Source organism: Petromyzon marinus, chromosome 38, assembly GCF_048934315.1.
Source record: "Petromyzon marinus isolate PM22_M1 ecotype Great Lakes invasive population chromosome 38, UKy_Petmar_22M1.pri1.0, whole genome shotgun sequence".
NCBI lineage: Eukaryota > Metazoa > Chordata > Hyperoartia > Petromyzontiformes > Petromyzontidae > Petromyzon > Petromyzon marinus.
This window is the reverse complement of record NC_133704.1, coordinates 9,199,214-9,225,127: the sequence shown is the minus strand read 5'-3', so window position 1 is coordinate 9,225,127 and position 25,914 is coordinate 9,199,214. Positions and strand designations below refer to the sequence as shown.

Sequence of the window (25,914 nt, the reverse complement as noted above, 5' to 3'; positions counted from 1 at the left end):
GGGGGCAGGGGGGCAGGGGGGGCAGGGGGGGCAGGGGAGGGCAGCGGGGGGGCAGAGGGGGGGCAGGGGGTGCAGGGGGAGCAGAGGGGGGGCAGGGGGTGCAGGGGGGGCAGGGGGGGCAGGGGAGGGGCAGGGGGGGCAGGGAGCCCTCCGTGACTTTGGCGATTCCGCGTTGCACAAACTTCGTGAGAATTGGCGGCTGTGCGTGGCTGTGCGGTTCCACACGGTGCTGTGTGTGACGTTAGCCGTGCTGTGCGTGGCTGTGGCGTTGGCTGTGCGTGGCGTTAGCCGTGCTGTGCGTGGCTGTGATGTACCGTGCCGTGCTGTGCGTGACGCGGCTGAGGAGCGTGCCACGAGGTCGTGCCGCTGTGCACCACGAGGGCTGTGTCGGGTGGTGACAGGGGAGTGCTGTGTCGGGTGGTGACTGGGGAGTGCTGTGTCGGGTGGTGACAGGGGAGTGCTGTGTCGGGTGGTGACAGGGGAGTGCCTGTGCATGTGTCAATCTGTAGTGGAGAGAGGAGGAGGAGAAGAGAGGGGCTGGGAGGGGGAAGTAAGGCGGCGGCGGCGGGGAGGAGGAGGCGGAGGAGGCGGCGAGGCTGTAGCCATGGAGCTCGAGAGAGAAGAGCGGGAGGCGCCGCGTGGCGGACACAGCCAGGTGACTAACACGTGGGCACTCGGGAGTGCACCTAGCCTGGCACGCGAGCCTCGTTGGATTAATGGCACCGCTTTCGTGGGGCAAATGTCGTCGTTGCTCTTGTACAGTGCTGACTATGTGTATGCACGTGTCAACTGTACGCGCGCGTGTGTTTGTATGTATGTACTATGTGTGTGTACTTGCGTACGTATACGTGCATGCAAGTACAGTACACACGTGTGTGTGTACAACATAAACGTGCACATACGCTGCGCCGAATCAGTACGTAAGTACGGGACGTTGATGTAATGCGATGCATGTTTCATATGCGCTGTGTACCGAGCAGTTCTTGTGTTGAGTGTTGTGTACGATCTGCGTGGGTGCGGTGTGTGTGTGTACACACACTGCCTCTGTGTGTACGCACACTGCCTCTGTGTGTACGCACACTGCCTCTGTGTGTACGCACACTGCCTCTGTGTGTGTACGCACACTGCCTCTGTGTGTGTACGCACACTGCCTCTGTGTGTGTACGCACACACACACAGCTTGTGTGTGTGTGCGTGCACAGCTTGTGTGTTGTCGCATTTGCACGCGTGTATTGAACGCGACGCACTGTACTGGTTTGCAACATGGTACAGTGCGCGCGTACAGTGCGTGGCTGTGTATCCACACGTCGTTCACGTTGCAGTGATAATCGTTCAAATGTATAAAGTATTCCTTAAACAATCGTTTAAGGTTCCGTTCAGGTGCACAACACGGCGACGATGTGTCTATGCCGTGCCTGCTGTCGCCACGCGTGTAACGATACAGTAGGTTCATGTACGGGTGTGCATGCGTGTGCAGTGTTTACATTAAGTGTGTGTTAGTGTGTGTTTAATGTGTGTGCGTGAGTGTGTGCAGTGTTTGTGATAAGCGTGTGTTCATTTGTGTGTAGTGTTTGTATTAAGTGTGTGTATTAGTGTGTGTTTAATGTGTATGCGTGAGTGTGTGAAGTGTTTGTGATAAGCGTGTGTTCATTTGTGTGTAGTGTTTGTATTAAGTGTGTATTAGTGTGTGTTTAATGTGTGTGCGTGAGTGTGTGCAGTGTTTGTGATAAGCGTGTGTTAATTTGTGTGTAGTGTTTGTATTAAGTGTGTGTATTAGTGTGTGTTTAATGTGTATGCGTGAGTGTGTGAAGTGTTTGTGATAAGCGTGTGTTCATTTGTGTGTAGTGTTTGTATTAAGTGTGTATTAGTGTGTGTTTAATGTGTGTGCGTGAGTGTGTGCAGTGTTTGTGATAAGCGTGTGTTAATTTGTGTGTAGTGTTTGTATTAAGTGTGTGTATTAGTGTGTGTTTAATGTGTGTGCGTGAGTGTGTGCAGTGTTTGTGATGTGTGTTCATTTGTGTGTAGTGTTTGTATTAAGTGTGTATTAGTGTGTGTTTAATGTGTGTGCGTGAGTTTGTGCAGTATTTGTGATAAACGAGTGTTCATTTGTGTGTTGTGTTTGTAATAAGTGTGTATTAGTGTGTGTTTAATGTGTGTGGGTGAGTGTGTGCAGTATTTGTGATAAACGAGTGTTCATTTGTGTGTAGTGTTTGCAATAAGTGTGTATTGGCGTGTGTTTAATATGTGTGTGCATTAATGTGCGTTGGGGCACTGTCTGCGATAAGTGTGTGTTTATTTGTGTATTAGTGTGTGTGTTTAATGTGTATATGAGTTTCGGTGTGTGTGTTTAGTGTGCGTGGGTGCAGTGATGATAAGTATGTTCTCATTTGTGCGTAGTGTTTGTAATTAGTGTTTATTAGTATGTGTGTGTGTTTGATGTGTACATGAATGTGTGGTGCAGCGATTGTGATAAGTGTGTTCATAACTGTGTGATGTAGTGTGTTTGTGTACATGAGTGTGTGATAAGCGTGTGTACATGATGCTTGTATTTTTATTTTTGTGATGTCTGAGTTGTATGTGTGTTCAGTACCTGTATACTCTTATATATGTTAACATACATGTATTGTTACTCTCTAACATGTCACGTGCATTGTGCGCATTGCAGTAAACATGAAAATGATGTGTGGGGTCATACATGTATTGTGTATGTCTTCAATTCATGCAGAATTTAAGTGTCTGTACACAACGTAACTCACAATGTTTACACTTGCTATTGTGTGTTTGGGTCATTACATGATTTGAGGTTACAGTATTACTGTGTAGGAACCTCCTGGTTACACCACCAGCCCACAGGGGATTATTGTGTCCGTCCGTCCGTCGTGCATCCAAAAATGGGAGGGGTGGGGCTAGGTGGAGAGGGGCTGGGTGGGGAAGGTGGGGAGGGGCTGAGTGGGGGGTGGGAGGGGCTGGGTGGGGGGTGGCAGGGGTGGGGAGGGGCTGGGTGGGGAGGGGAGGGTGGGGAGGGGCTGGGTGGGGAGGGGAGAGTGGGGTGGGAGGGGCTGGGTGGGGAGGGTGGGGAGGGGCTGGGTGGGGGGTGGGTGGGGTGGGGAGGGGCTGGGTGGGGAGGGTGGGGAGGGAGGGACTGGGTGGGGAGGGTGGGGCTGGGTGGGGGGTGGGGCTGGGTGGGGAGGGGCTGGTCACCCCGTGGTGCCCTTATAAAACTCAACATTTCACCTACTCACGCCGGCTTGTGCCCGCCCTCACAGTGGGGCATATTTACGGAATACACCACGTGGTGGTGCCGCCGTTGACCCTGACCATTGACCGAGCAACCCAACGTTCCTACCAGCTCCCTCCGCAGGAATGTGTTTCATTTCCGTCCACGTTCTCTCTCTTTTTCCATACGGAGGGGGAGGGGTTCCTCTTCCTCATCTGCAAGATGATTTGCTTGCTTTTCTCTACGGACATGAAGTTCTTCCAATAAGTTAGCGATTATTTATCTCATCAGGATTCCCGTAAGTTCCATCTCTTTCTCACACTTAAGGGTGACCATTTGTGGACTGCCAATCATCAAACCCTCATCTTTGCGGCCTTCATGCCTCCGAATTGATGTCTTATCAATTATCAGTTGAACACCACATGGGATTTCGCAACCAATATCCATAATATGGGGGGGGGGGGGGGGATTTGGGTTATATCTCGTGAATATACAATGTGTCGTTAAACCCACCACCACCCGACACAGCCAATTTGTAAGGTTTGTCACGAAAAAAGAAGCCAGATCGCTTGTTTCTAAATGTGGAGAGGAAAACTGGAGGATTCGGAGGAAAAATAATCCACGCCACCACGGAGAGAGAGAGACTTGCAAACTCCGACCTCCTGTATACCAGGCGAGGTAGTTAGGGGGCCGTCCATAAATGACGTCACGCACCTATGGGGAGGAGGAGGGGGGTCAGACATTTGTGACGAGTGGGGGGGGGGGTTTGAGAAATGTGACGTCACATTTAAATAGACTTTTTAATGAATATTTTCTCCAACAACATCAGAGTGCAGCGCCACATTAAATACGCACTACGATGACAATAGTTTAAAGAGATTTGGGGGAGGGGGGCAGAGCTTTGTGACGTCATATTTGAGGGGGGGTCTGACTTTTTGTGACGAGGGGGGGGTCAAAAATCATCCAAAATTGCGTGACGTCATTTATGGACGGCCCCAATCATCTCGCCAGCACATCCCCTTCACAAAGCCGTACAGACTATTGTGGTCGATCTAGGGTGGAAACGACCCCACGACAGGCACGGAATGGGGAGGCCATCAATGAACCAGTGTATTGACAAAGGGATGTGCATCTTTATCTCCATATATATGAAAAGCAAAGTTGTGAATGTGTGTCTGTTCAAAATGATTAGCATACTTCCCGACATGCAGCAAACTGGAAATTTGCCATGTGGGTACTTTCCAGACTGTACACCATGCAAAAATTATAAAAAAAAATACATATTTTAGGGGGGGGCGGAGCTCGATAATGCATGTATTTTTTGCACGGCAAATGAGCTGTGACGTCAAATCTGTCACGTGACCCACGCATGTGGAAGCGTAACGCAGTGTAGTGTAGTGGTTAGCGCGCCGCGCTACGAACCCGGCGACCCGAGTTCGATTCCCGCTCACGGCCACCACCGGTGACGATTATTTCAACCGGTCCTGGGCCTCCCCTAGGTCGACTCAGCCTCAAACGAGTAACTGGCGTGGTGTGTGAACATCGCCACTGGGGAGACAAAGGCGGCCGGGCGTGGTGCTGGCCACCCACCCCCTCGTACCGCATATAATTCATTATTCTGTCGTGTGTATATACTTGAACGTGTACTTTCGCAGTAAATTGTAAAACTACTGTACGCATAAGTGAAGTGTATGCAGAATCGGCACAATAACTGCATTGAGACTGAACACATTTCACATGCCCTTGCTGCATCACGAGCGAAGTGGCCTTCATAACTCCCCTGCTCATGCACGTGACTGGCAGTCAGTGTGCTCACGACTAAACAATTTAGCATGGCGTTCACGGCCGCCTGGTCATTTTCTGCTTGAATTACCAAAGTATGCATGTGTAACCCACGCACCTCCGATTAGCACGGTTGGCTACGTACGGTGCGAAAGAAGTTCAACACACCCCCCCCCCATATAGGATTGCCAGACTGTAGGAGCAAGTGCTGTTCGCGAGCAACTATTAAAGCCAGCACAGCACACGAAGAAGGGGGTGGTTGGCCAGCACCACGCCCGGCCGCGTTTGTCTTCCCAGTGGTGATGTTTACATACCACACGAGGTACTCATTTGACGCTGAGTCGACCTAGGGGAGGCCCGGCAACGGTTCAAATAATCGTCGCTGACGTTGGCCGTGAGTGGTAATCGAGCTCGGGTCGCCGGGATTCGTACCAGAGCGCACTGACCGCTACCGCTCCTTCTGGCCGTGATCTTCGCTGAGAAAGACAGGGGTGGTGGGTCTTCTTGTAAAATCAAAATGTGAACGTGTTCCAATAACAATGTGCGTCTCGTATTCTCGCGTCGACTCTGATGTCTCCGATGTTGCAGCACGCCGCACTCACACATCCGCCACCCCACGCAGGGAATTCTCCAGGAGATGACGATGATGGTGAGGCCCCGATGGTGCTTGTTTTATTTGCCCCACCAGAAAGGAGATGTAACGTGATGACACTGGGTCTCGACTCGGCCCGGTAGATACTGCACTCCTATCACTCACACCCTCTCAGTGTGCTCCACGTGGCTTCCTTATGTGTAACGATGCTAACACAACATTAAACAATTACCATATATATAAAACACACGACCCATCAATGTCATCCTGAATGATTCATATCCATAATTATCCATATATTCAGTCATTCTGAATTGTTGATTATAAATTATGAGGTTAAGTATCACCTACGAGTCACCATTAATAACTAATCGCGCTTTATTCACAAGACTCAAACCATAAAATAATACATCTTTACCATCGCCTTACCATCACCTATATTAACTATCATTTGCATTATTACTGTAGTAGCCAAACATTCACGTGACTAAGAAAAAAACAATACTGTTTTTACAACAGTATAAACATCGTGCATCGCTAGGCCAGAAATCCGGCTCGGCCATGTCACCGACCAACGAAGTGTCAATGTCCAATCTGCACTTCTTTACATTAAACAGAGGTCCGACGCCTATCCACACATGATATTAATCCAGGGCCACAATGTGTTCCACTCAGGTGCACGGTCGATTCGGTCCGAAGTCAGGCTCGGCAATGTGCACCATTAACTGGGCCCGACCTCAGGCTCGGCCATCCATTCATTTAGCAGCGTGCATCACACAATATTATTTTACCGATGTTACTATTACAACAGGAATTCTTGGAATATTATCCCTAAACAGAAATGTGATCGCAGTGGGTCACGACTTGTATACGGCATGCCTCGCCCTAGCCCCCTAATAAAAATCAAGTGCTTCATTATGGCAATATAGTAACTTAACTTGAACCACTTTCCATGTGTTTTTACATGTGTTTATCAGTGTCACTGGAGCAGAACGCCTGACCTTGCTTTTAACATGTTTTTTCTCACGCCCATGTCTCAGACAGCCCGAACCTAGACACGTGTCTGCAGTCTAAGAGCTTTTTGCAATGTACAGTACTGTATCTTTAATTCGCAGCGTCTTTCCAATGTCTGCCAGAGTTAAAGGCCACATTCCAAATGCTTTACTACTTCTACTTGATTTCAACTATCTTACATTTGATAACGGTCCCTTGTTTATTGTAGAGATAACCAGATCTCCTTTGCCCAAGAAATCTATAACTCGGCAGGCTCTAAACTCTGTAAAGGAAATTTAATTTTGTCACAGCTTCTATAGAGTTCAGGATTTGCTGCCAAGTTCGGTTTCCAATTGATCATAAAATAAAGAAAAAAACTCCCCCCAAAGATGATGCTGAAAAACAGTCATTGCAAAGTGTGTGAAAATATTTAATTGTTAGAAAATGTTTCCATCAATACATTTTACTGCAAGTTCCCAGGTTTCCCGTGGGATTAACTTTCAGAGGAAACACTGCGTTTGAAATTAATTTATCTGAATATACCACGTGTCATTGCCAATTTGCTTCTGGGACCTTGGCATGTCGGCCACCAAAATCGTATTCCAACTGAGCACAGCAACTGTTTCCATGTGATTCCATGTAATTCCGTGTGTTTCCATGTGTTTCCCACTCAACTGTGGGCAGCATTCGCCTGCTTTGTAATGGACTTCCAGAGCAGAATGGCACCAGCTTTGTCTGGATGTCAGTGTTTGTGTGTTGCAAATTCTATTGCTCTACAAGTCATGTAATTTCAAAGTTTCTATAAGTCCACAATGTATATTCGTTTGTATGTTGAACATCTTTCGCACCGCACGTAGTCAACCGTGCTAATCGGAGGTGCGGGGGAAGGACAACAAACTAAACACAAACATGAGTTGTAAAGAAATGAGTTTTCACTCTAGATTTAAAAGTGCACCGCTCCAGTGGCTTGCTAATATCGGTAGGAAGAGCATTGCAGATGGCCGCAAAAGCACATCTGAAAGCACGCGATGCAGTGACCATATCTGTTCGATGGTTAGCCGAAAGCTGCTGCTGCTGCTGTGAGGATGATCGGAGTTTGTGTGATCGCTTATGTTCCTTGACGAGATCAGCAAGGTGTTGTGGTTCATTCGGGGCAAGCATTTTGGGTGCTACCATGCACGGCATTATTTTGAAAATATATATCCATTATTGAATTCAATTGTAACCCCCCAACTCGTGACATGTGACCACATTGCTTGGGGGATTCATTGTCAATCTCCAGTATTCGTCCTCACATCGGTGTTCTCTCTATACAATGGGCATGACACATGCTGGCTCTGTGACCCCCCCCCCCTATCTGAGCCAGTGTGCCTCCTTCCTTTGTGGACTTTAAACTGGTTCTATTATGTGCTTGCGTATGGCGATATTTTCAGGAGCTAAATGCCAATGCTGAGTGAGGTCTGCTCGCCATGAGAGGGCTTCAGGAAAAAGTCTGTGCAGTCCCGCTATTCTTCTATTGAAGGAACGCAGAATACAGTGGTTTACTACGTGGTCCATCGTTTTGGTTGTATGGCCACTATCGCACTGTGACTTGTCATTATTTTTCCATTTATGAGGTAGATATGCCATCGGCCTGTTGATTTGCTGATGCGATTGATGGTACAACAGTGTCTGTGGGAAATACCAATGCCAAGAGAGGCGTGGTGTGTAAGTCTTGAATGAGGTGTTTATTCTGGACACCTGCGTTGTTCCACTCTGTTTGGCCGCCTTCTTGTTGATCTGGGTGAGCTTTTAGGATGATGACAGCGCGTTCCCAGAAGGGGGGATCGGGACTTGTGTGAACCACGATGTACACTGTTTTAGGGCCCGATTACTGGGTAGGTTGTCGTTAGCAAGAAAACGTGTAAACTTCCTTGCAATTTGCATGTCTCTGTGGATATTTGGTGGCAGAATGTTGGCCAGAATCGGAAACCAGGGGATCAGGGTCGGTTTCAGTGTTCCGGTTCTGATGGACATTGCGTTATTTAATTGTGTGTCCAGAAATGTATTAACAACCAGGATGCAGCACAATACCCTGCCACAGGTTTAAGCACCCTGATAGTAGATTAATCATTTATAGCCCTGTGTCAATCAACTGCTGGATCAAGGGCTCCCCACATGCTTTTCGTCAAAGAGGTTGTTTAGGGTGCCAATAAAAATGCAAGTACGTTGTTTTCAAGGCTTCCTGGTTTCATCATTTGCCTGTTAAGTGGAAGCAGAACAAGTTTAAGAACAATCCCTCAATACATTTGCAGTAATTTCTCATTTTTAATGCAGTAGATGGGTTCCTGAAAGTTCCAGGTTAAGCGAAAACAATTTCCCCATAAGAAATCATGTAAATGATGAAGTTTGTCGTTGACCGCTCATAAACCGCGTGATAACGGTGCGCTTTCCGCGTTGTGCGAAAAGTGTTCCCGAATAGAAGAACCGTGTTATCACGAAAACGCGTTGTGTACAAACACGCAAAGCGAGGACTTGCCGTACTGGTTGCTCAACGGAGCTGAGAGATGCATTGCAGTCTATAAATATAGCCAGAGTAGAGGCATACACGCAGAGAAGGAGAGGGGATCATGAGCAAGCTGTGAATATGAGCAGATTATAATGACATTCTCAGCAGTTGACTTTTAAACCAAAAGTAAGACATTGAGAGGAGAGTGTGATCCAATAAAACTGAAACTACACTTTTGAGTGGCACCCGAGGGGCTGTGAGAGCATACCTCTACTGGACATTTGCGAAAAAGAGCTTCATAGCTGATCGGATCAGTGTGGGTTGGCGAAAGGGGGGTATGGGGGAATATGTTAGCCATGACCAGAAATCGAACCTAGGGCACAGTTAGCCCAGTGCGCTACCGCTCCACTCCCGCATACGCTGCCGAAGTGAAATTCCGAATTATAAGTCTGTGTGTGTTTTCTCTAACGACTGAGACCATTAGCCTGGCTGCGTGGAAGAATTTAGGAGGAAATTACTTTCATTTTTTAACTCGGCAATCGACCGGATGCAGGAATGGCAGCTGGTTCATTCCTCTGACATGCAGCAGACCGCCGTGTTAAGGCGAGGGGAGAAACCCTGGCACACAGTGCCCTTGTGATGACTTGCCTTGTTCCGGCACTATAGAAATTGTCATTATTGTTATCGACATGATTGCGGACATAGTGCACGTTCTGGGTGTTTGTAGACCGCTTCCCTCGTTCGCGCGCACGCACACGGCACACGTGACTGCCGTGGCTCCCTTTGCGAGCGTGCAGCGCACCCAGCCACATCTACGAGTTTATGTCCGCAAGACGCGCATTGCAGAGAGAGAGAGAGAGATTCTGGGTTCCACTCTGGATTGGGGTGGCTAAAGTGTCGGCCAGGTTTCTTAATCAGACGTGGCGTATGTGTCCCCTTCAATAAAAATGGTCTGCCGCAATATTGTATGAATTGTTACATTGCTAGTGGGGTGGGGTGAAGGGTGGGTCCCTGAACGCCTGCTGGCGCGCACGGCGAGCGTGGAGGGATTGGCTAAGTGTCCTCGCTTGGGGTGACGGCAACAGCGCTTGCATTGGAGATATGCCTTTGTAAATAACTCGCGTCTTAATGATGGATTACAGGTTTTGCGAAAGATAACTGTTCTCACCGGTTCATCGTCCGGTATTGAGGTGAACGATAAGATGTGGCGGCTTTACTCATACAACTTAGAATACTTGTATTGTGCCAACTCAGGACATTGTGTCACTGTAGTGTCGGTCTACATTGCCTCACGACGCTTGTTGGAACCAAATCGTTGACCTGGTGGTTGCCCTGGGCTGGAAATGCGGTGCATGGGAAGGGGGAGCACGGGGATTCCGCCTTCCTTTAAATAGCCTAAGCTGGCGAATCTCCTGACGCAGGCCGAGTGACGGAACAAGCGGTGTTTGCTTAAGTACGTTTTGGATTTAGCAGAGAAGAAGGGATGCCCTTGCCCAATCCGCTTGTCTCTTTCCTATTGCCGTTTACTTTAATTAAAAAAAGTACCTGGGCTGAAGCCTGCACTTTGCAATTTGGCAGCGACGGACAGAGAGGCTGCTTCGCTCCTCATCAGCAGGATCTGCCGTGGCTGGGAGGCCCTGTGGCTTTTGGGGAGAATGGTGACGTCGTTGTGCTCTTGTCGTTCGCCCTCTCACTCTGTGCAGCTACTAAAATGGCAACGCATTTTGGTGGCGTGAACCACTCAAGGCTGTCCCGTGGGATTGTAACGATTCACCCCTAGCGATTTGTCACTGCTCGTGGCCGTGATTCAACTTTGCGCGGAGCTTCCTAGTATTATTTCCCTTTGTATGCGTGGGTTTTCCTCGGTACCCCAGTTTAATTATTCCGGCTTCCTCCCACAAAGCTCATCGATGCCATTGGCGGCATTTCCCAATACAGGACCCTCCCTTAACAAGTCTTCATGTTCAGTGAGGCTATGCTGGATAATCAGAGGACATTAGTATAATTAACTTCTCTTATAACATTGTGGAACTCTGATGACCCTGTTACGTCGTTAACTCGCTGACAAAAGGGGCGCGGCACACCGCTTCGTCAATGTGCCCCGTTGCTGGTGATGGAAACATTGGCATGGTTTTTGCCACAATCAGATTTAAGTGAACTTTCCTTCCCACGTTCAGGTCCTTTGACTGCGTGCCCTTCACAGTTCTTGCGATGAGCGCACTTCTGGCGGCGGCGGCGGCGGCGGCGGCGCCACTCGACACACCCCGACAGGCGAGCGCCGTGAGCTAACGTCAGCCGCGCTACCGCCGCTGCAGATGTGTGCCGCCCAGGCGGCCGAGGCGGCGGCGGCGTGGGCAGGCGCCACGACGGTCTTCCCCGAGGTGGTGCAGCTGAACGTGGGTGGCACGCACTTCGCCACGCTGCTATCGACGCTGCGCAGCTGCGAGGGCTCCATGCTGGCCGCCATGTTCAGCGGGCGCCACCGCTTGCCCCGAGACCACGTGGGACGCTTCTTCATTGACCGCGACCCCGCATACTTCGGGTGAGCGCAACAGGAGGGATGGACGGACGGACTGAGCAGCACATCGTTCGTGATGAATATGATGTGCCCTATTTGACGAGATGTCTCGAAGCGCTTAGCGTCACGTCTCATGTCAAACATTTTAAAGGACACCCCAAGTAACAAGGCAACCTCAGCACCTGGCCTAAAAATGGGCATTAATCTGATAATATGGGGGGCGATGATTTTCTATGTATGTATGTATGTACGTTGACCTTCTTTCGCGCCGTACATAGCCAACCGTGCTAAAAAAGTGTCGAGTTTATTTTGTTTAGGTGAGGGCACAAGAGATCAGGATAGGAGTCTCATTTTGCAAGAGTTACCTGGGTCACCAACATGACAAAAAGCAAAACAAATAGAGTACAGTGCTGACGCAAACGGAAATCACAGCAACATGTAAAATATTACGCGACCATAAATCCTTAAATAAATTCCCTGTCGCGTAAGTCGACTTCGTTAAGATTAGTTTTAGACTGATCGTCGTACAATTAGAGAATTAAATTACTCTCAAGTCCACGGTGTGTCTACTCACATGAGATATGGGACAGCGCTGAGCCAGAAATGAAAATTCCACATTCCCAAGACAGGGACCATTCCATTGGAAGATATTATTAATTAAAAAAAACATGCACGTTGTAAAATATTTAAAAGAGTACAACATAACTGAATGCGTAGCAATGAGAGTGTGCTTAAGCAACATACTAGACAAGATACATTGAGAAACACATCCCTGCGGAGGGAGCTGGTAGGAACGTTGGGTCGCTCGGTCAGTGCCCAGGGTCAACGGCGGCACCACCACGTGATGTATTGCGCACATATGCCCGACTGTGAGGGCGGGCACAAGCCGGCGTGAGTAGGTGAAACGTTGAGTTTTATAAGGGCACCACGGGGTGACCAGCCCCTCCCCACCCAGCCCCACCCCTCCCCACCCAGCCCCTCCCCACCCTCCCCACCCCACCCTCCCCTCCCCACCCTCCCCACCCAGCCCCTCCCCACCCTCCCCTCTCCACCCAGCCCCACCCCTTCCATTTTTGGATGCACGACGGACGGACGGACACAATAATCCCCTGTGGGCTGGTGGTGTAACCAGGAGGTTCCTACCAGTAAAAATATTGCGTTTAAGATGGAAAGAACATAAAACGTGATATTCTGTGGGGACAATTGAATCTCTTGCAGACTCGGTATCATTCCGTGTAATTGAGGCATTCGGTTTTATTACTCTTTGGTTCTTTCAGTAAAGTCACGTAGGTATAAAAGAAAAGAAAATACCTGCGTGACTTTACCGAAAGAACCAAAGAGTATGGATTCCTGCAGTCACGAAAGCTTCAAATGAAGATATTAGGTTTTTATTGTTTGTTTTTACCAAAGCTAATATAAAAAGAACGAACAAAAATACAAATTTGGCTTATTGAAGTGACACCACGCCATTTCACTGTGATGTCACGTCCCAGTAGCGAGATTAATAAACACAGCTCGTGACAATTGTGATTTGATTCCCCCCTTAAATGCTTCAAATGGTAAAACAGGAAAACATTGCACTTCGGGTGTTCCACGCTCCTGGCTGCAGCTACTGTTTCCTGGCATTGTGAAGCTCTGGTGACTGAATGAGGTCCTGGAAAGGGACATCTCTTCGCTCGTGACATATCGGAACACGATACTACCTACGTGACTTTACCGAATAGAACCGAATAGATCCTTGCGGTCACGAAAGCTTCAAATCTAGAAACGATACTAGAAATTCAACCAAATATAGCGAACTTTAAACAAAATACACATTATGACACGGATGTACGAATTTGTCTTACCCTATTCAAGCCCAGGCTCCAGACATTCCTCTTATTCCTGTCCCTGAACGTCTCTGCGAAGTGCCTTAAATTTGCACATTGACCGATACGTTGTCATCTCAGCTGCCTCTCAGACCTGCAGCATTCTTACCCCTCTTTTCTTTATATACACAATAACATCCTGTAAAAGCCCCTCTTCATCAAACCCTCTGAATGTGAGACGATTTGCCTTTATTTATACAGCGTCGTACTAGAATGCTTCACATTGTGTGTACGTACGTTGAACTTCTTTCGCACCGTACGTAGCCAACCGTGCTAATCGGAGGTACGGCAACACCTCGTAAAAATAAGGTGTGATCGTAGGAAGGCGTGCGGGTGTGACTGCACGTGTTGAGCGGCCACATAGACAGTCGCCGCTGACTATCCCGCCCAGCTGTGCCTGTGCTTTCCGGTCGCCCCCCACAGTGACATCCTGAACTTCCTGCGCAGCGGCGAGGTCCCATGCCACGAGCGCGCGCGCGGCGTGCACCGCGAGGCCCACTACTTCGGCCTGCAGCCTCTACTCGCCTGCCTCGAGACGCTGCAGCCCCTGGCAGGCGAGCGTGTGCGCCAGGCCTTCCTTGATCTTCTACCATACTACAACGGTGAGCCTTACCAGAGCGGTGAGTCTTGCCGCAGCGGTGAGCCTTGCCGCATCGGTGAGCCTTGACGCATCGGTGAGCCTTGACGCAGCGGTGAGCCTTGACGCAGCGGTGAGCCTTGACGCAGCGGTGAGCCTTGACGCAGCGGTGAGCCTTGACGCAGCGGTGAGCCTTGCCGCAGCGGTGAGCCTTGACGCAGCGGTGAGCCTTGACGCAGCGGTGAGCCTTGACGCAGCGGTGAGCCTTGACGCAGCGGTGAGCCTTGACGCATCGGTGAGCCTTATCGCAGCGGTGAGCCTTACCGCAGCGGTGAGCAATGCCGCAGCAGCGAGCCTTACCCTAGTGGTGAGCCTTACCCTAGTGGTGAGCCTTACCCTAGTGGTGAGCCTTACCCTAGTGGTGAGCCATTTATCAGCAGCAAGCCTTACCCTAGTGGTGAGCCTTACCCTAGTGGTGAACCTTACCCTAGTGGTGAGCCTTACCCTAGTGGTGAGCCTTACCCTAGTGGTGAGCCTTACCCTAGTGGTGAGCCTTACCCTAGTGGTGAGCCATTTATCAGCAGCAAGCCTTACCCTAGTGGTGAGCCTTACCCTAGTGGTGAGCCTTACCCTAGTGGTGAGCCTTACCCTAGTGGTGAGCCTTACCCTAGTGGTGAGCCATTTAGCAGCAGCGAGCCTTACCCTAGTGGTGAGCCTTACCCTAGTGGTGAGCCTTACCCTAGTGGTGAGCCTTACCCTAGTGGTGAGCCTTACCCTAGTGGTGAGCCTTACCCTAGTGGTGAGCCTTACCCTAGTGGTGAGCCTCACCCTAGTGGTGAGCCTCACCCTAGTGGTGAGCCTCACCCTAGTGGTGAGCCTTACCCTAGTGGTGAGCCATTTAGCTGCGGTGAGCCTTACCGCAGCATTGAGCCTCACCTCAGAGCCCGGGAAACTCTTCTCCTACTGGGCACGGAGTGACTCTCCTGTTTAAATCAATTACACTCACTCAAGTTACATGCAGATAATCGTGCAGCAAATATCAATTTCAATATTTACTACCTGTGCAAGTTATGATCACTGCACTATGAACCTGACGATCTGAAGTTAGATTCCTGGCCACGACTAACATCAGTGATGAGTGATATCAGAACTGGTCCTGGTCCCTTTCCCTCTTCACCAACCTTCACCGACCAGTGTGGCGAAGTATGGTCGACGAAGTAACAGTACAGCAGCAAGTTGTTGACTAATGTATGGATTATTTTAAGCGTTATACCCATGCGTGCGTGAGGTTTTCTCCGGGTACACTGGTTTCCTCAAACAAGCAAATTACATTGCAATAAATTGTCCAAACGTCTGCTTTGTAAACAACCCAGGACATTTTGCAACAAAAAGGCTTCAGTTACTTGTGGAAAGAATGAAGAAGTAGAGCAGCAGCTAAAGCAACATATCGGCAGTGACTCTACAGAACTACAGTAATGCCAGAATATCCCAGCGAAGATCCCGAGATTACCCTTGGCTTTGCGGGACCTCAAAGATCCTTGAATCATCCTCATAGACCAAGGGCCAAGTGCGGGTGTAGGAGCTCACATTCGGAGCCAGGAGCAGAACCGCGGCAAATGCATTTCCCTGACTGCCGCCCTCCCGATAGCACGCTGTAACGATGCGGTTGCGGTGAGGCGCCGTGTGAATGTAATTGTGTTTTAAATCGAGCGATAACATTTAACCCGTACAACACCACCGTATCGGGATGTTACCGAGGCAGCGACGTCGCGACATTACGGGGTCACGCGATGCTCGCAGCAGTTACCATGGTGGAGGTTGCCAAGGGAACGTGGAAACTGTTGCCATGGAAACATGCTTTACATGAGAACACCATTTAAACATGAGCGGCGATTTTAAGCCAAACTGAAGGACAGGGGACTGGTACCAGACACCCATCACCGGATGCAGGTTTGCTGGCTCATGTGTGTACAGCAATCCGCCTTTAGGCTAACGAAGTCTCTGTAGGAAGCAATACAGAAACTCAGTGTTATTCTCTCACGTGAAGGAAATCAACCCGGTTCTGTGTAACCAATTTAAAACATGCGAAGCATTCCATGTAATTCACCTCAAGGGGGTATTTTAAATTAGTAAAAAAAAAATTCAGTTTGGTGAAAATGGTTTAGTTAAAGCTGATTTTGTTTTGCTCTCCTCTTCAAACTGGAGAGCCGATTCCCTGCCCATGCTGAAGTTCAGGCTGGTCACCTACCTTCCACTTCTCGCCTGCCTGTCACTCTCCATCTTCTGTCTATGAAGTATCTTCATATAGAACGCCCTCTCGCTGGTTTCGGTGGTTTTCCGGAATGCGTGTGTTCTGATTTTTATGCAGCGTGTTGAGGTGCAGCTGCTCGTGGTGGCGAGATGCTATCTCCTTCGCCTGGTACACAGGAGGTCGTGGGTTCGATCCCAACCCTTGATGCCTGCTACCGTATATTTGGAGTTTGCGTGTCCCTCTCTCTGCTCGCGTGGATTTTTCTCTGGTTCCTCCAGTTTCATCCCTCCACATTTAGAATCAACTTCACGCGTTTTAGAGTATTTGGCTGCTATACGTTTCCACGTGATACGCCACTTCGTTGAGCTATCATTTGTGGCCAGGTCGCTTCTGAAAAAAGAGCTACATAGCTCGGTGGGCCTTACCTGGTCAAATAAAAAAAAAAAATAGTTTAATCGATCCTATTTGAACCCGAGTTGTATTTTAATTGCAATTGCAAGCAATGAGACGACGCACGCCTCGTACAGCACAGTGAAGCGGAGGCTCGGACGCCACCCTCCCTTGCAGAGAACCTGGAGCGCATGATCACGGTGTCGCGCGAGCGCGCAGCCCAGCGCAGGGCACGCTTCGCCAAGCTGCGCGTCTGCGTCTACAAGGAGGAGCTGCCCGCCACGCCGTACGAGCGGCCCCTCTTTGGGGGGCGGCTGGCGCTGGAGAGGCCCCCGATGGCCCTCAACCTCGAGGGCGCGGCGATGGCACAGGGCCCCGGGGCCGGGGCGGACGTCAGCTCGGCCGGCCGCGCCGCCTTCCGGCACTCGTGCGACGTGGACGTGACGTTCGGGCCGTGGCAGGCCGTGGCGGACGTGTACGACCTCCTGCACTGCGTGGTGAGCGACCTGGCGGCTCGCGGCATCTCGGCCGAGCACCAGTGCATCGGTGTGTGCGACAAGCACCTGGTGAGCCACTACTACTGCAAGAGGCCCGTCTACGAGTTCAAGATCCTGTGGTGGTGACCCTCGGTAGGGGGCCGGGGGGGGGTGGGCGCTGGCTCGCTGCTTGGCACGCGGTCCCGCCTGTGCTTCCTCTCTCCGGCTGTGGCATGAGCCCCGTGCCGGCGTGTGTGACGTCGGTCCTCGGCGGGTGTCGCCGGTGGATGCGCTTTCGCTTTACCCTGCGTTGTGAAGAGTCGATGCCAAACGATCTGATCTTTCAAGCAGGGAGAAATATTGTGCCCTTTGTATTTTTTCGCGTGTTGTAATTATATATTTAATGATGTCTCTGTTTACCCAGAAAAGCCTCGCTCAGTCTCAATGAGGGTCCTGCTTTTGGAATGTTAGACCGATGCCTTTTACTAAGTGTACGTGGAGTAATTTTGCACGAGGGAGGGAACCCACGCACGTAAAAATGGGATGACGTGCACACGGATAAACCTGTACGAAATCTACTCGCTGTACTGCCTCATATGGGTATAACCCTAGTCCCCTGTAGGTGGATGTCTCACACAGCCTTCATCTCTGTGCCCTCCACCGATGCGGCTAGATGCATGCAGCACCTAAGCATCCAAGCTGAGAAAACTTGGGAGGGAGGGGAGGGTGGGGGCTGGGAAGGAGGGATCATGCCACGGCTGCTGGCAGGGGCCGTATGAAATGACCAGAGAAAGCTGACGAATCCTGATTGAGTGTCGCGTTGTGTCACGTGCTACACCGGAGGTCGGCAACCTGCGGCTCGGGAGCCGCGTACGGCTCTTTAAGGACGGCTCCGTGACGTTATTTTATTCAGGACCACATGCATTGTGGCTCTTGAAATTTCAAGGGCCGATCTGAGAGAAAAAAAGAGGCTCTTGTTATTTTGGTTGCCGACCCCTGTGCTATGCGCTCAGTCGCCTCGTATTCCCTTGGACCAGCTGCCAGTCTAAATATTTGTTTTCGAGCTTCGTAAACCGCGTTGGTTTGACGTAGCTCGGAGTGAAGTCACGGGAGCGATGTCTGTGCCACGGCCTGATGTTGCTCAGGACTCAAACAGGGTTACATAAGATGCGTGGTCACAAGGTGTTGAAAGAAGAAAGTTAAAGTTAGCGCAGACTGACTGCACCATTTTTTTTCAAATTACCATTAGCAACAGCTCAGTGCTGTAACATTGCGTGATTCTTATTTAAAGATGTGACTTCACAGTAGGCCAAACGTTACCTTGATTAGACTTCTTTGAGTGTTTATTTCTCGGACCTTTTTTTTTACGACCCATTATTTAACATCTTTTATCACGACTTCCCCAAATTTGTAAAAAAAAAAAGTACAAAGCACTGCTGCCTTGTTGTTAGCCGTCTTCACGCTGTGCAAAAAACATCACGCGTACGGTAACTACTGGAGTTGTTGGGTTCTGCGTTCCAGCATCGGATTGATTTATAGTGGTGATTTTTTTTCTCCTTTTTTATGTAAGTAACATAAGCTGTCAGTGGCCTAAACCTATTAACAGATTTTGTTAATAAACACAGATATACCGGGGCGCTCCAACCCTAAATCAACGTGGCATTTCGAGGTCCCACACTGCTAACCAGAATCAGCAGCTGTTTAGCATCCGAGATCCGGCAAGATATGGCACATTCATCGTGATTTGGTCATTGGCGAATGTGCTCCCTGGGCTGCACGTTGCTTGCTTCATTGGCCACTCGTGGTGCCACTGCGTGTGTTGGAATACAATTAGGCATTCAACAGAGCAGCTTCAGTAGGGATGAAAACCCCTTCTCAAAAACAACCAAATACCCACACCAAACACAGGGAGGGACTGCCACGTGGTGGTGACACAATCGCTGTGAATGTGCCAGGCTAGGTCCACTTTGAGGCCATGTGGAGATGTGATAACTGGCAAGCGGTCTTGAGACAAATTCAGCTGTTGTTAGTTAACAGACCACGGTGACTGGCAGATGCACCACCTGTACTCTCCACTCTAACAAGTCTCACTGTGATTTAGTCACTTTTTCCTTTTTGTTCTGAGCATTGCCTCTGTGCCTCCTGTTCTAGCTGGAGGGTGGCTTTTTGGCAGCTGCCCAGTAGCTTCCTTCACAAGCTTCCTCCACTCCTTCAGAGAGGCCGATCCTGGTACGTTTGGCACCAGAACGATGTTTCCCCTGGAAGTAGTAGCGGATATTTTTTTTTTACGAGACAGTCAACAAAGGTTTTTCGAGCAAGGTTCTTGGGAACTTTGCATGAATTTATTGTATGGCGATTCACACAATCACAGGCTGAATTATTTTCGTTCAAATTTTCTTCTCGCGTTTGTTACCAATAATTTTATTGAGCTCAGTATTTATGTAACGTTTATGGAATGAGTAGACCTTGTTGAGAGTTTGGTTGTGGATCCGTATCGCTCGAGGCAGTGTCACCGCATGGCACACGTCGGCAGGGTAGATTTCAAAATCTTTGGCCACTCACGACTTCATGAAACCCTCGATAATTGCATTCACTGTAGTCCTGGTGCTCAAAGCGTGAAGATACTTTGCAATCCATCCATGGCACTTCAGCTAATTCGCATTAAAACGAATTCCCTGTCTGTGTGCACACTTAATTGAGTCCTGCGGATTTATGCCTGGCTCAACGACGTGCTTGCCCAAAAAGAAGCATTTCAACGACTCATTCGTAAGCACAGAGTTTTATTTTTTTTGGCACCGTGTTTCATATTTTTTTATTGTGAGCAAGCAGTGTACCTCTTTTAAACAAAAAAATTGTAACAGTTTGACTGGAACCGTCGAGGCCCATGTGGCCAGCTTTCCTTGCGTGTCGGGCGCTGTGTGAAACGTTTACGATGGGGGAAGATAAAAAGTGCTTAATGTAAAGTGCAACGCTCAACTTTGTTAAGCTGTGCTGTTTTAAGCCGTTGTATAAGCTCGTTGCAAATCCTGCACTGCACATTGTGCAAAATTGTTTAAATGTTAAAAGCAGTTTTCTAATTTGCATTACGTTAATGTATCATGTGTATCTTGTAAATGTGTAATGTGTGTATGGAGCAGTGGGATGGTACATTGCCACACTGCCCTACGATCCCAGTAACCTGAGTTTAATTCGTGGGCCATGGCCATTACTAGCAATCGGTACCAGTGTCTGATGTGGAAATCCCCAATATTACTAGCAATCGGTACCAGTGTCTGATGTGGAAATCCCCAATATTCACTCAGCCTAATACGAGTACTTGGCATGGTGTGCCGACACTAGGACTGGGGGAAAACAAAATCTTTATCAGTCTTTATTAATCCTGGAGAAATACAAAACAAAGGCGGATGGTGCATTGTACTGGCCCCACCGCGTCTCGTGTGCTTGTTGGCCTTAATAGGTTCTTACCAACAGCGCGCAGTCTAAGCGGGATTGTGCAGTGTCACAGAATGTCTTAATGACTCCCTGCGTGGCTACCAACGTAGAAGACCCATGATGTGGGCACGGATGCAGTGGTGGAGCCTCGTGGCGTCAGCATGCGCACCTTCACCGCTGTCCGTCACACAGCAGCTATGTACAAGAGCACGCGCCGATAACAGGCGATAAGGCGGGACCTGCGTTCGTTGGGTGCCATTCGGCAGACGCTGTGCTCGCGCTGCGCCAGGCCTGTGGTGGGTTCTGCTTCACGCTGCACAGCTGTGACTCCCAGCCTGCGGCAGTGTGCACCTTAATACACACGGATAGGGGCTGTTCTCCACTCACCCAGGCATAGCAACGAGCAGCTACTTTGTATATTCCAAAATAAAGGCACACTGAGGTACTATATATATACTAAACTATTTAAAGCTATTTTTTTTTTCATTTTTACCAGGTAAGGTCCACTGAGCTATGCAAGCTCTATTTCAGAAGCGACCTGGCCACAAATGATAGCTCTTACGAAGTGGGCTTATCACGTGGAAATTTATAGCAGCCAAATACTCTTAAACGCGCGTTGATTCTAAATGTGGAGGGATAAAAACTGGGGGGAAACATCCACGCAGCCACGGGGAGAACATGCAAACTAGAAATATACAAGCATCAGGGTCGGTATCGAACCCATATATATATAGCTGCAGAGATAGATCTATAGTTGTAGCTGCTCTCGCCAATGTTCTACAAATATTGGGGGAATAATGTGCACGGTCAGCACGTTGCAGGCAATCGTGAGGTAGATATGTTGCCCGGTCTATTATTCTTAATGATATTTTTTGGCAGTCGTTATGTGTGTTCATACGTACCAAAAACGAGATCTTACATTGTGAAGCATTGGTCAACATTACATTGTTATGGGTGCACGTGAAACCCATTTGTCTTTCCGTCTCTCTGCCCTCATGAAGAGCACATCGAAGTGAGGTGCGTGCTCATTACTCGCCCCGTATTTTAAAGAATTTGTCATGATCTGGGGTCACGATTCGATTCAAGAATTCTCCCGTCATGCGCCCACCTCCATGGGCTCACCATGGTCGGCTCCCAGCATGCACCGCTCATCCTCGCGCACAGGGTGTCACACATTGTCCCGTGATATCCCCATCTTATTCCGTACCATTGAATACACGAATTCACATCATCAAAGCATTCACTTTTAGCTGTTGTCCAGAGGGTCAGTATGCATCACAGTTATTCAGTCTCATGATAAGAGATAACCCTCCAGCACATTCTGTGTGGCATTCTTTTCACGATCGGTGCTTGTACCAGCCGAGGTCATAGCCTCTAATATACACAAAATAGTCAAACCAGACACAACCCGAGATGATCTGCGCTGGAAAGGACAGTGGGGACGCCCCATGGATTGAAAGTTATATCACGAGGGTGCACTGTGGCGGTCTTCCTAAAAGTGACTTTTAAATTATTTATTTCTCATCAACAGACGTTCAAACGCACGTCATTTGTGCGATACACATCCTGGGCAATTCGGGGGTTTAACAGTTCATCCATTACGCCACTAAAATCAGTTCGCATACTCAGGATGCATCAATTCATGCTGCGAGGATCAATTATTTTTCATATGTTGTATGTTGACCACTGCAGTCACTTGAGGTGCGACAGTGTGCCAATAAGATTTGAGTCTTGCCTTTCAAAGCCAAATCGTGACAATTTATGGAATTGCAGAGGGGGGGGGGGTGTCCAGCTCGAAAATAGACGTTTTGCTTTGGGTTGCATTTTCCTCTAAGACGTGGTACTTGATTGACTCAGCCATGCCAGTGCCCTGGTGCCAAATAAACAAAAAAAATATCACGCCTGCTTGATCAGCGTATAAAAGCGGCCTCGAAATTGACTTGCTCACCTCCTGAAACAAAACTTCATGCCACCACTCGTCCTAAAGAGGTGGCTTCGTGTTAAACAGCGTTGCATACTTTTGCGTTCCAGTGCACTACTGTTTACATTGCTGTGATTCATAAATCTGACGAGTTGTAATTCTGTCATGTGGAGTGTGAGGATGAATGGGGCACTCTGTCTCCCTTCGCCATGTGCTGGGATTTTCTAACTCGTGTGGAACCCGGCCCAGACGTGCGACCCATCTTGAAAGCGCAAGTTTAAAGCACACTGCCGCAATGCCCCACACACACACCTCCCTTGCCCTGGCGTCTCTGGCGAATGATTTAAGCAGCAGCAGCAGCAGCAACGGCAGAAGAGATATTCTAGTTATTTGAAGCTGGAGAGAGCAAGGGTGAACTGGGGTCTCAAGCAATAAGTAAATATATTTTTTTATACTTCCACACCTTCGGTAAGTGTACGTGCGCATGCAAGCAGCACTTGCATCAGATATAAGCTCGTGTGGGCTTTGGGGACAAGGGGAATCAGTGTTTGCGGTTTTTTTTTTCCTAAAATGTTCAGAGCTTCAGATACAGTTATATTAATGATTTGATGGTGCATGTTCTAAAAAAAAAAAATTCAGATTGTTAAACCAAGCATTTTTCTCACGAAAAGTTTGTTGTGTTTGATAATGACTACGATAATCACATACTGCCACCAAGATGTAACGATAAATAGATCGTCGATTGAAATCACTTCTTACACTCGTGATATATGCATCAAATTGTGCAAGCTTGTAAATCCGTTCTTTATGATGTATGCAAATTGTGTGCAAATCATGTACTGTTCATTTAGGCTAATGGAGCAAACAAAACTCTTATCAAAGAGGGAGTATATGAATAAGACTGTAAAAACGAGACAATATGTATTCTCGAATAGAATTGTAATGGTTAATGGAAGCGCTAAGGTGGGGGTGATGGGGGAAATCTATAAGAGCTGTCTCTGCCGAACATGATAAATGGATCAGCAGTTCAGTTGCTCAGAGCAAAAACATAAATAACCACCTGAATACTGTGCAAAGGAGTTTGATTAAATGAAACTGTGGGATAATTCAGGAGACCCAAAGATAAACACATTGAGAAAATTGGTTCTGAAATCATTACAATCACAAACCAAGTAGCCTTTTGGAAAGGACTGGACAGAAAGGTGATGGGAAACCATTTGGGAGACGCATAACAGAACCATAAAAAATAGGCGATGGAGAAACAGAATTGTAGCTTAATAAGAACATGGCCATTGACCCCAGCATTGTAAGCCTGCCATTCAGCAAGTGCTTTGAAAATGGCTAATAAGCACAATAGTTCACCATTCCTTGTGCGCACTCCATCGTGAATGTCCTGTGTGCAGTGTGACTGCCACCGGGATGTGTCGTGTTGTCTGTGTTAGAGGCTTCCAGTAAAGCACAGTGAGTTTGCCCGCCTTTCTACGGTGAGCAGTGTGGTTGCTTTTTAATGATATCGACAACTGTGGCCTGCTCAGGGGCAGTGGAGGGGCGTGTGAACTATTCAGATATTGACGGATGAGACGTAGCATTTGGCTTAGGCAGCCCAAACCCTGCCACCGTTATTTTCAGTCACGCTTTTCACAATAACCTTTAATACAGTATGTGTAAAGTTTGTGCTGATCATTTCAGCACCTTGGACAGTTTTACAAAACAGATTTGGAGAAATTTGTGCTCGACCTTTGCAAGTCCGAGCAGATATTTCTTTTGAGGCTGAAAATAAATGCATGGCTGAGGTTCAACAGAGGCACTGCTTTAGTTCGCAAACCGTGGCCAACACGCTGAGTTTAATCTTGTAGGAGATGTCGGCCTTTCATTGGAATGTATTCGACCTCTGGGTGCGAGTTGAGCATAAATCAGATCGCATCACTTCTCCACTCAAAGGGTACTTACATGGCCATCTCACGTAATTTTAGTTATGCCCGCATACGTACCATATATTATAGTGCTGCTATTTTTGGTGTATGTACTCAATACACCAGGTAAAAAAACGAGCTCAAAAGAATGTTAATAGTTGTATTATTTAACTATTGCATTTGTTATTTTGTGTGTATTTGTTCAAATAAGAGATATAATTTACTTTCATTTTGAAAAAAAAAATTCACGATGAATGCCTCTTCATAGTTAACTTGGGTAATTATGACGAATAATTATGGACAGTTGTGTGTGCTTGGTCATGTTTTTCAAAGTGCGTTCGTTCATGAGTGGCCGACGTAGGGCATTATACTTTTTGTATTCACATGTAGCTCATGTTGACTGCAAAGGCCCCAAACCATTGGGCCCACGGCTGCATTGAACACATTTACAGCAAGACAATTCATTGGAGTCGTAACAATACATCGATTCATTACTATCGATTCTGTGTAAGAATGTTTTATTTCGATTTGTATATGTTGTATGTAAGAATTTTACGTAAGCGCTACAGCCACTAGTGGTTGCTAAATGAACCACATTGTAATAAAAAGATTCCTCGATCGAATCGCGACTGAAAAGTGACAGTTTGCCGATCGCCGGGTGTGCATCATTACACTTTTCGAATATACCGGTACATTCTGTAATTCCAGTGTTATTTTCATTGCAATGTTTCACTTTGTTTTAAAAATCAAGAGCAAACTTGTGTTTGTGAGTTTGTGCAAGCATAACACGTGGCTCGCTTATCCGATGTTTTGTGCGTTAAGAGCATTTGGATAAAAGTGTGTGGAAACGCCTCCAAATAGCATAGAACACTGTGATGGATACTTTTAATGCAACGCTCGGGTTTTATAAGCAGTAAACAATACAGAAGGGTCATCGGTGTTGTGGCAAAATGCAATCGCATATACAGTACTCGTATAATTTGAGCTTAACGTGTAAGGGTGGAACAAGTGTGACTCAGTCATTGACCGCACCCCAAATTACGTGAGACGTTTATCAATCATCAGGCGCGTGCGGCATGTAGCAACTTAATTTGCATTTGAGGGGAGGCAGATTGTTGAACTCAGAAAGACGTGCGTGCCGTGGTGGTCGCAAGGACTGGGGTTTGGGAAACCTTTTCCGAGATCATGGTAAGGTTGTGCAACTTCCAATCACTTTATTTGAAGTGTTTCCTATGCACTTAAGTCTCTGTGTGCGTTTGAGTTTCGTCAAATAGCTGTTGGACAGCAGAGATGTAATGAAATGATTTCACATTCAAATAAAAAAGTGAATTGTGTTAACCTGCCTCTGATATCCATAAAAAATTGTTTTCAGTGTGGTCCAATATCTCTGGGCCTGTGTCCAGGCTTATACGGTGGAATCCCAATTCCTACCCGAAAATTTGGGATGGACGTCAAAGGTGCCAGGTGGATTGTTGCATCGCAATGTTATATTGATG

The 25,914-nt window shown here is 48.1% G+C and overlaps 1 protein-coding gene across 2 annotated transcripts; it reads left to right on the top strand.

Annotated features, from left to right (window-relative positions):
- Window positions 1-547: 547 nt before the first annotated feature.
- Window positions 548-17,880, top strand: KCTD7 (potassium channel tetramerization domain containing 7). Of its 2 annotated transcripts, none has more exons than XM_032967682.2 (4): window positions 548-655; window positions 11,388-11,614; window positions 13,882-14,060; window positions 16,854-17,880. In XM_032967682.2, the coding sequence occupies exons 1-4, from the start codon at window positions 605-607 to the stop codon at window positions 17,297-17,299; spliced, it is 903 nt and encodes a 300-aa protein (XP_032823573.1). In that variant the 5' UTR covers window positions 548-604; the 3' UTR covers window positions 17,300-17,880. The 2 variants fall into 2 exon arrangements, with proteins under 2 accessions (XP_032823573.1, XP_032823574.1); XM_032967683.2 differs by having other exon boundaries at window positions 11,276-11,614.
- Window positions 17,881-25,914: the final 8,034 nt, after the last annotated feature.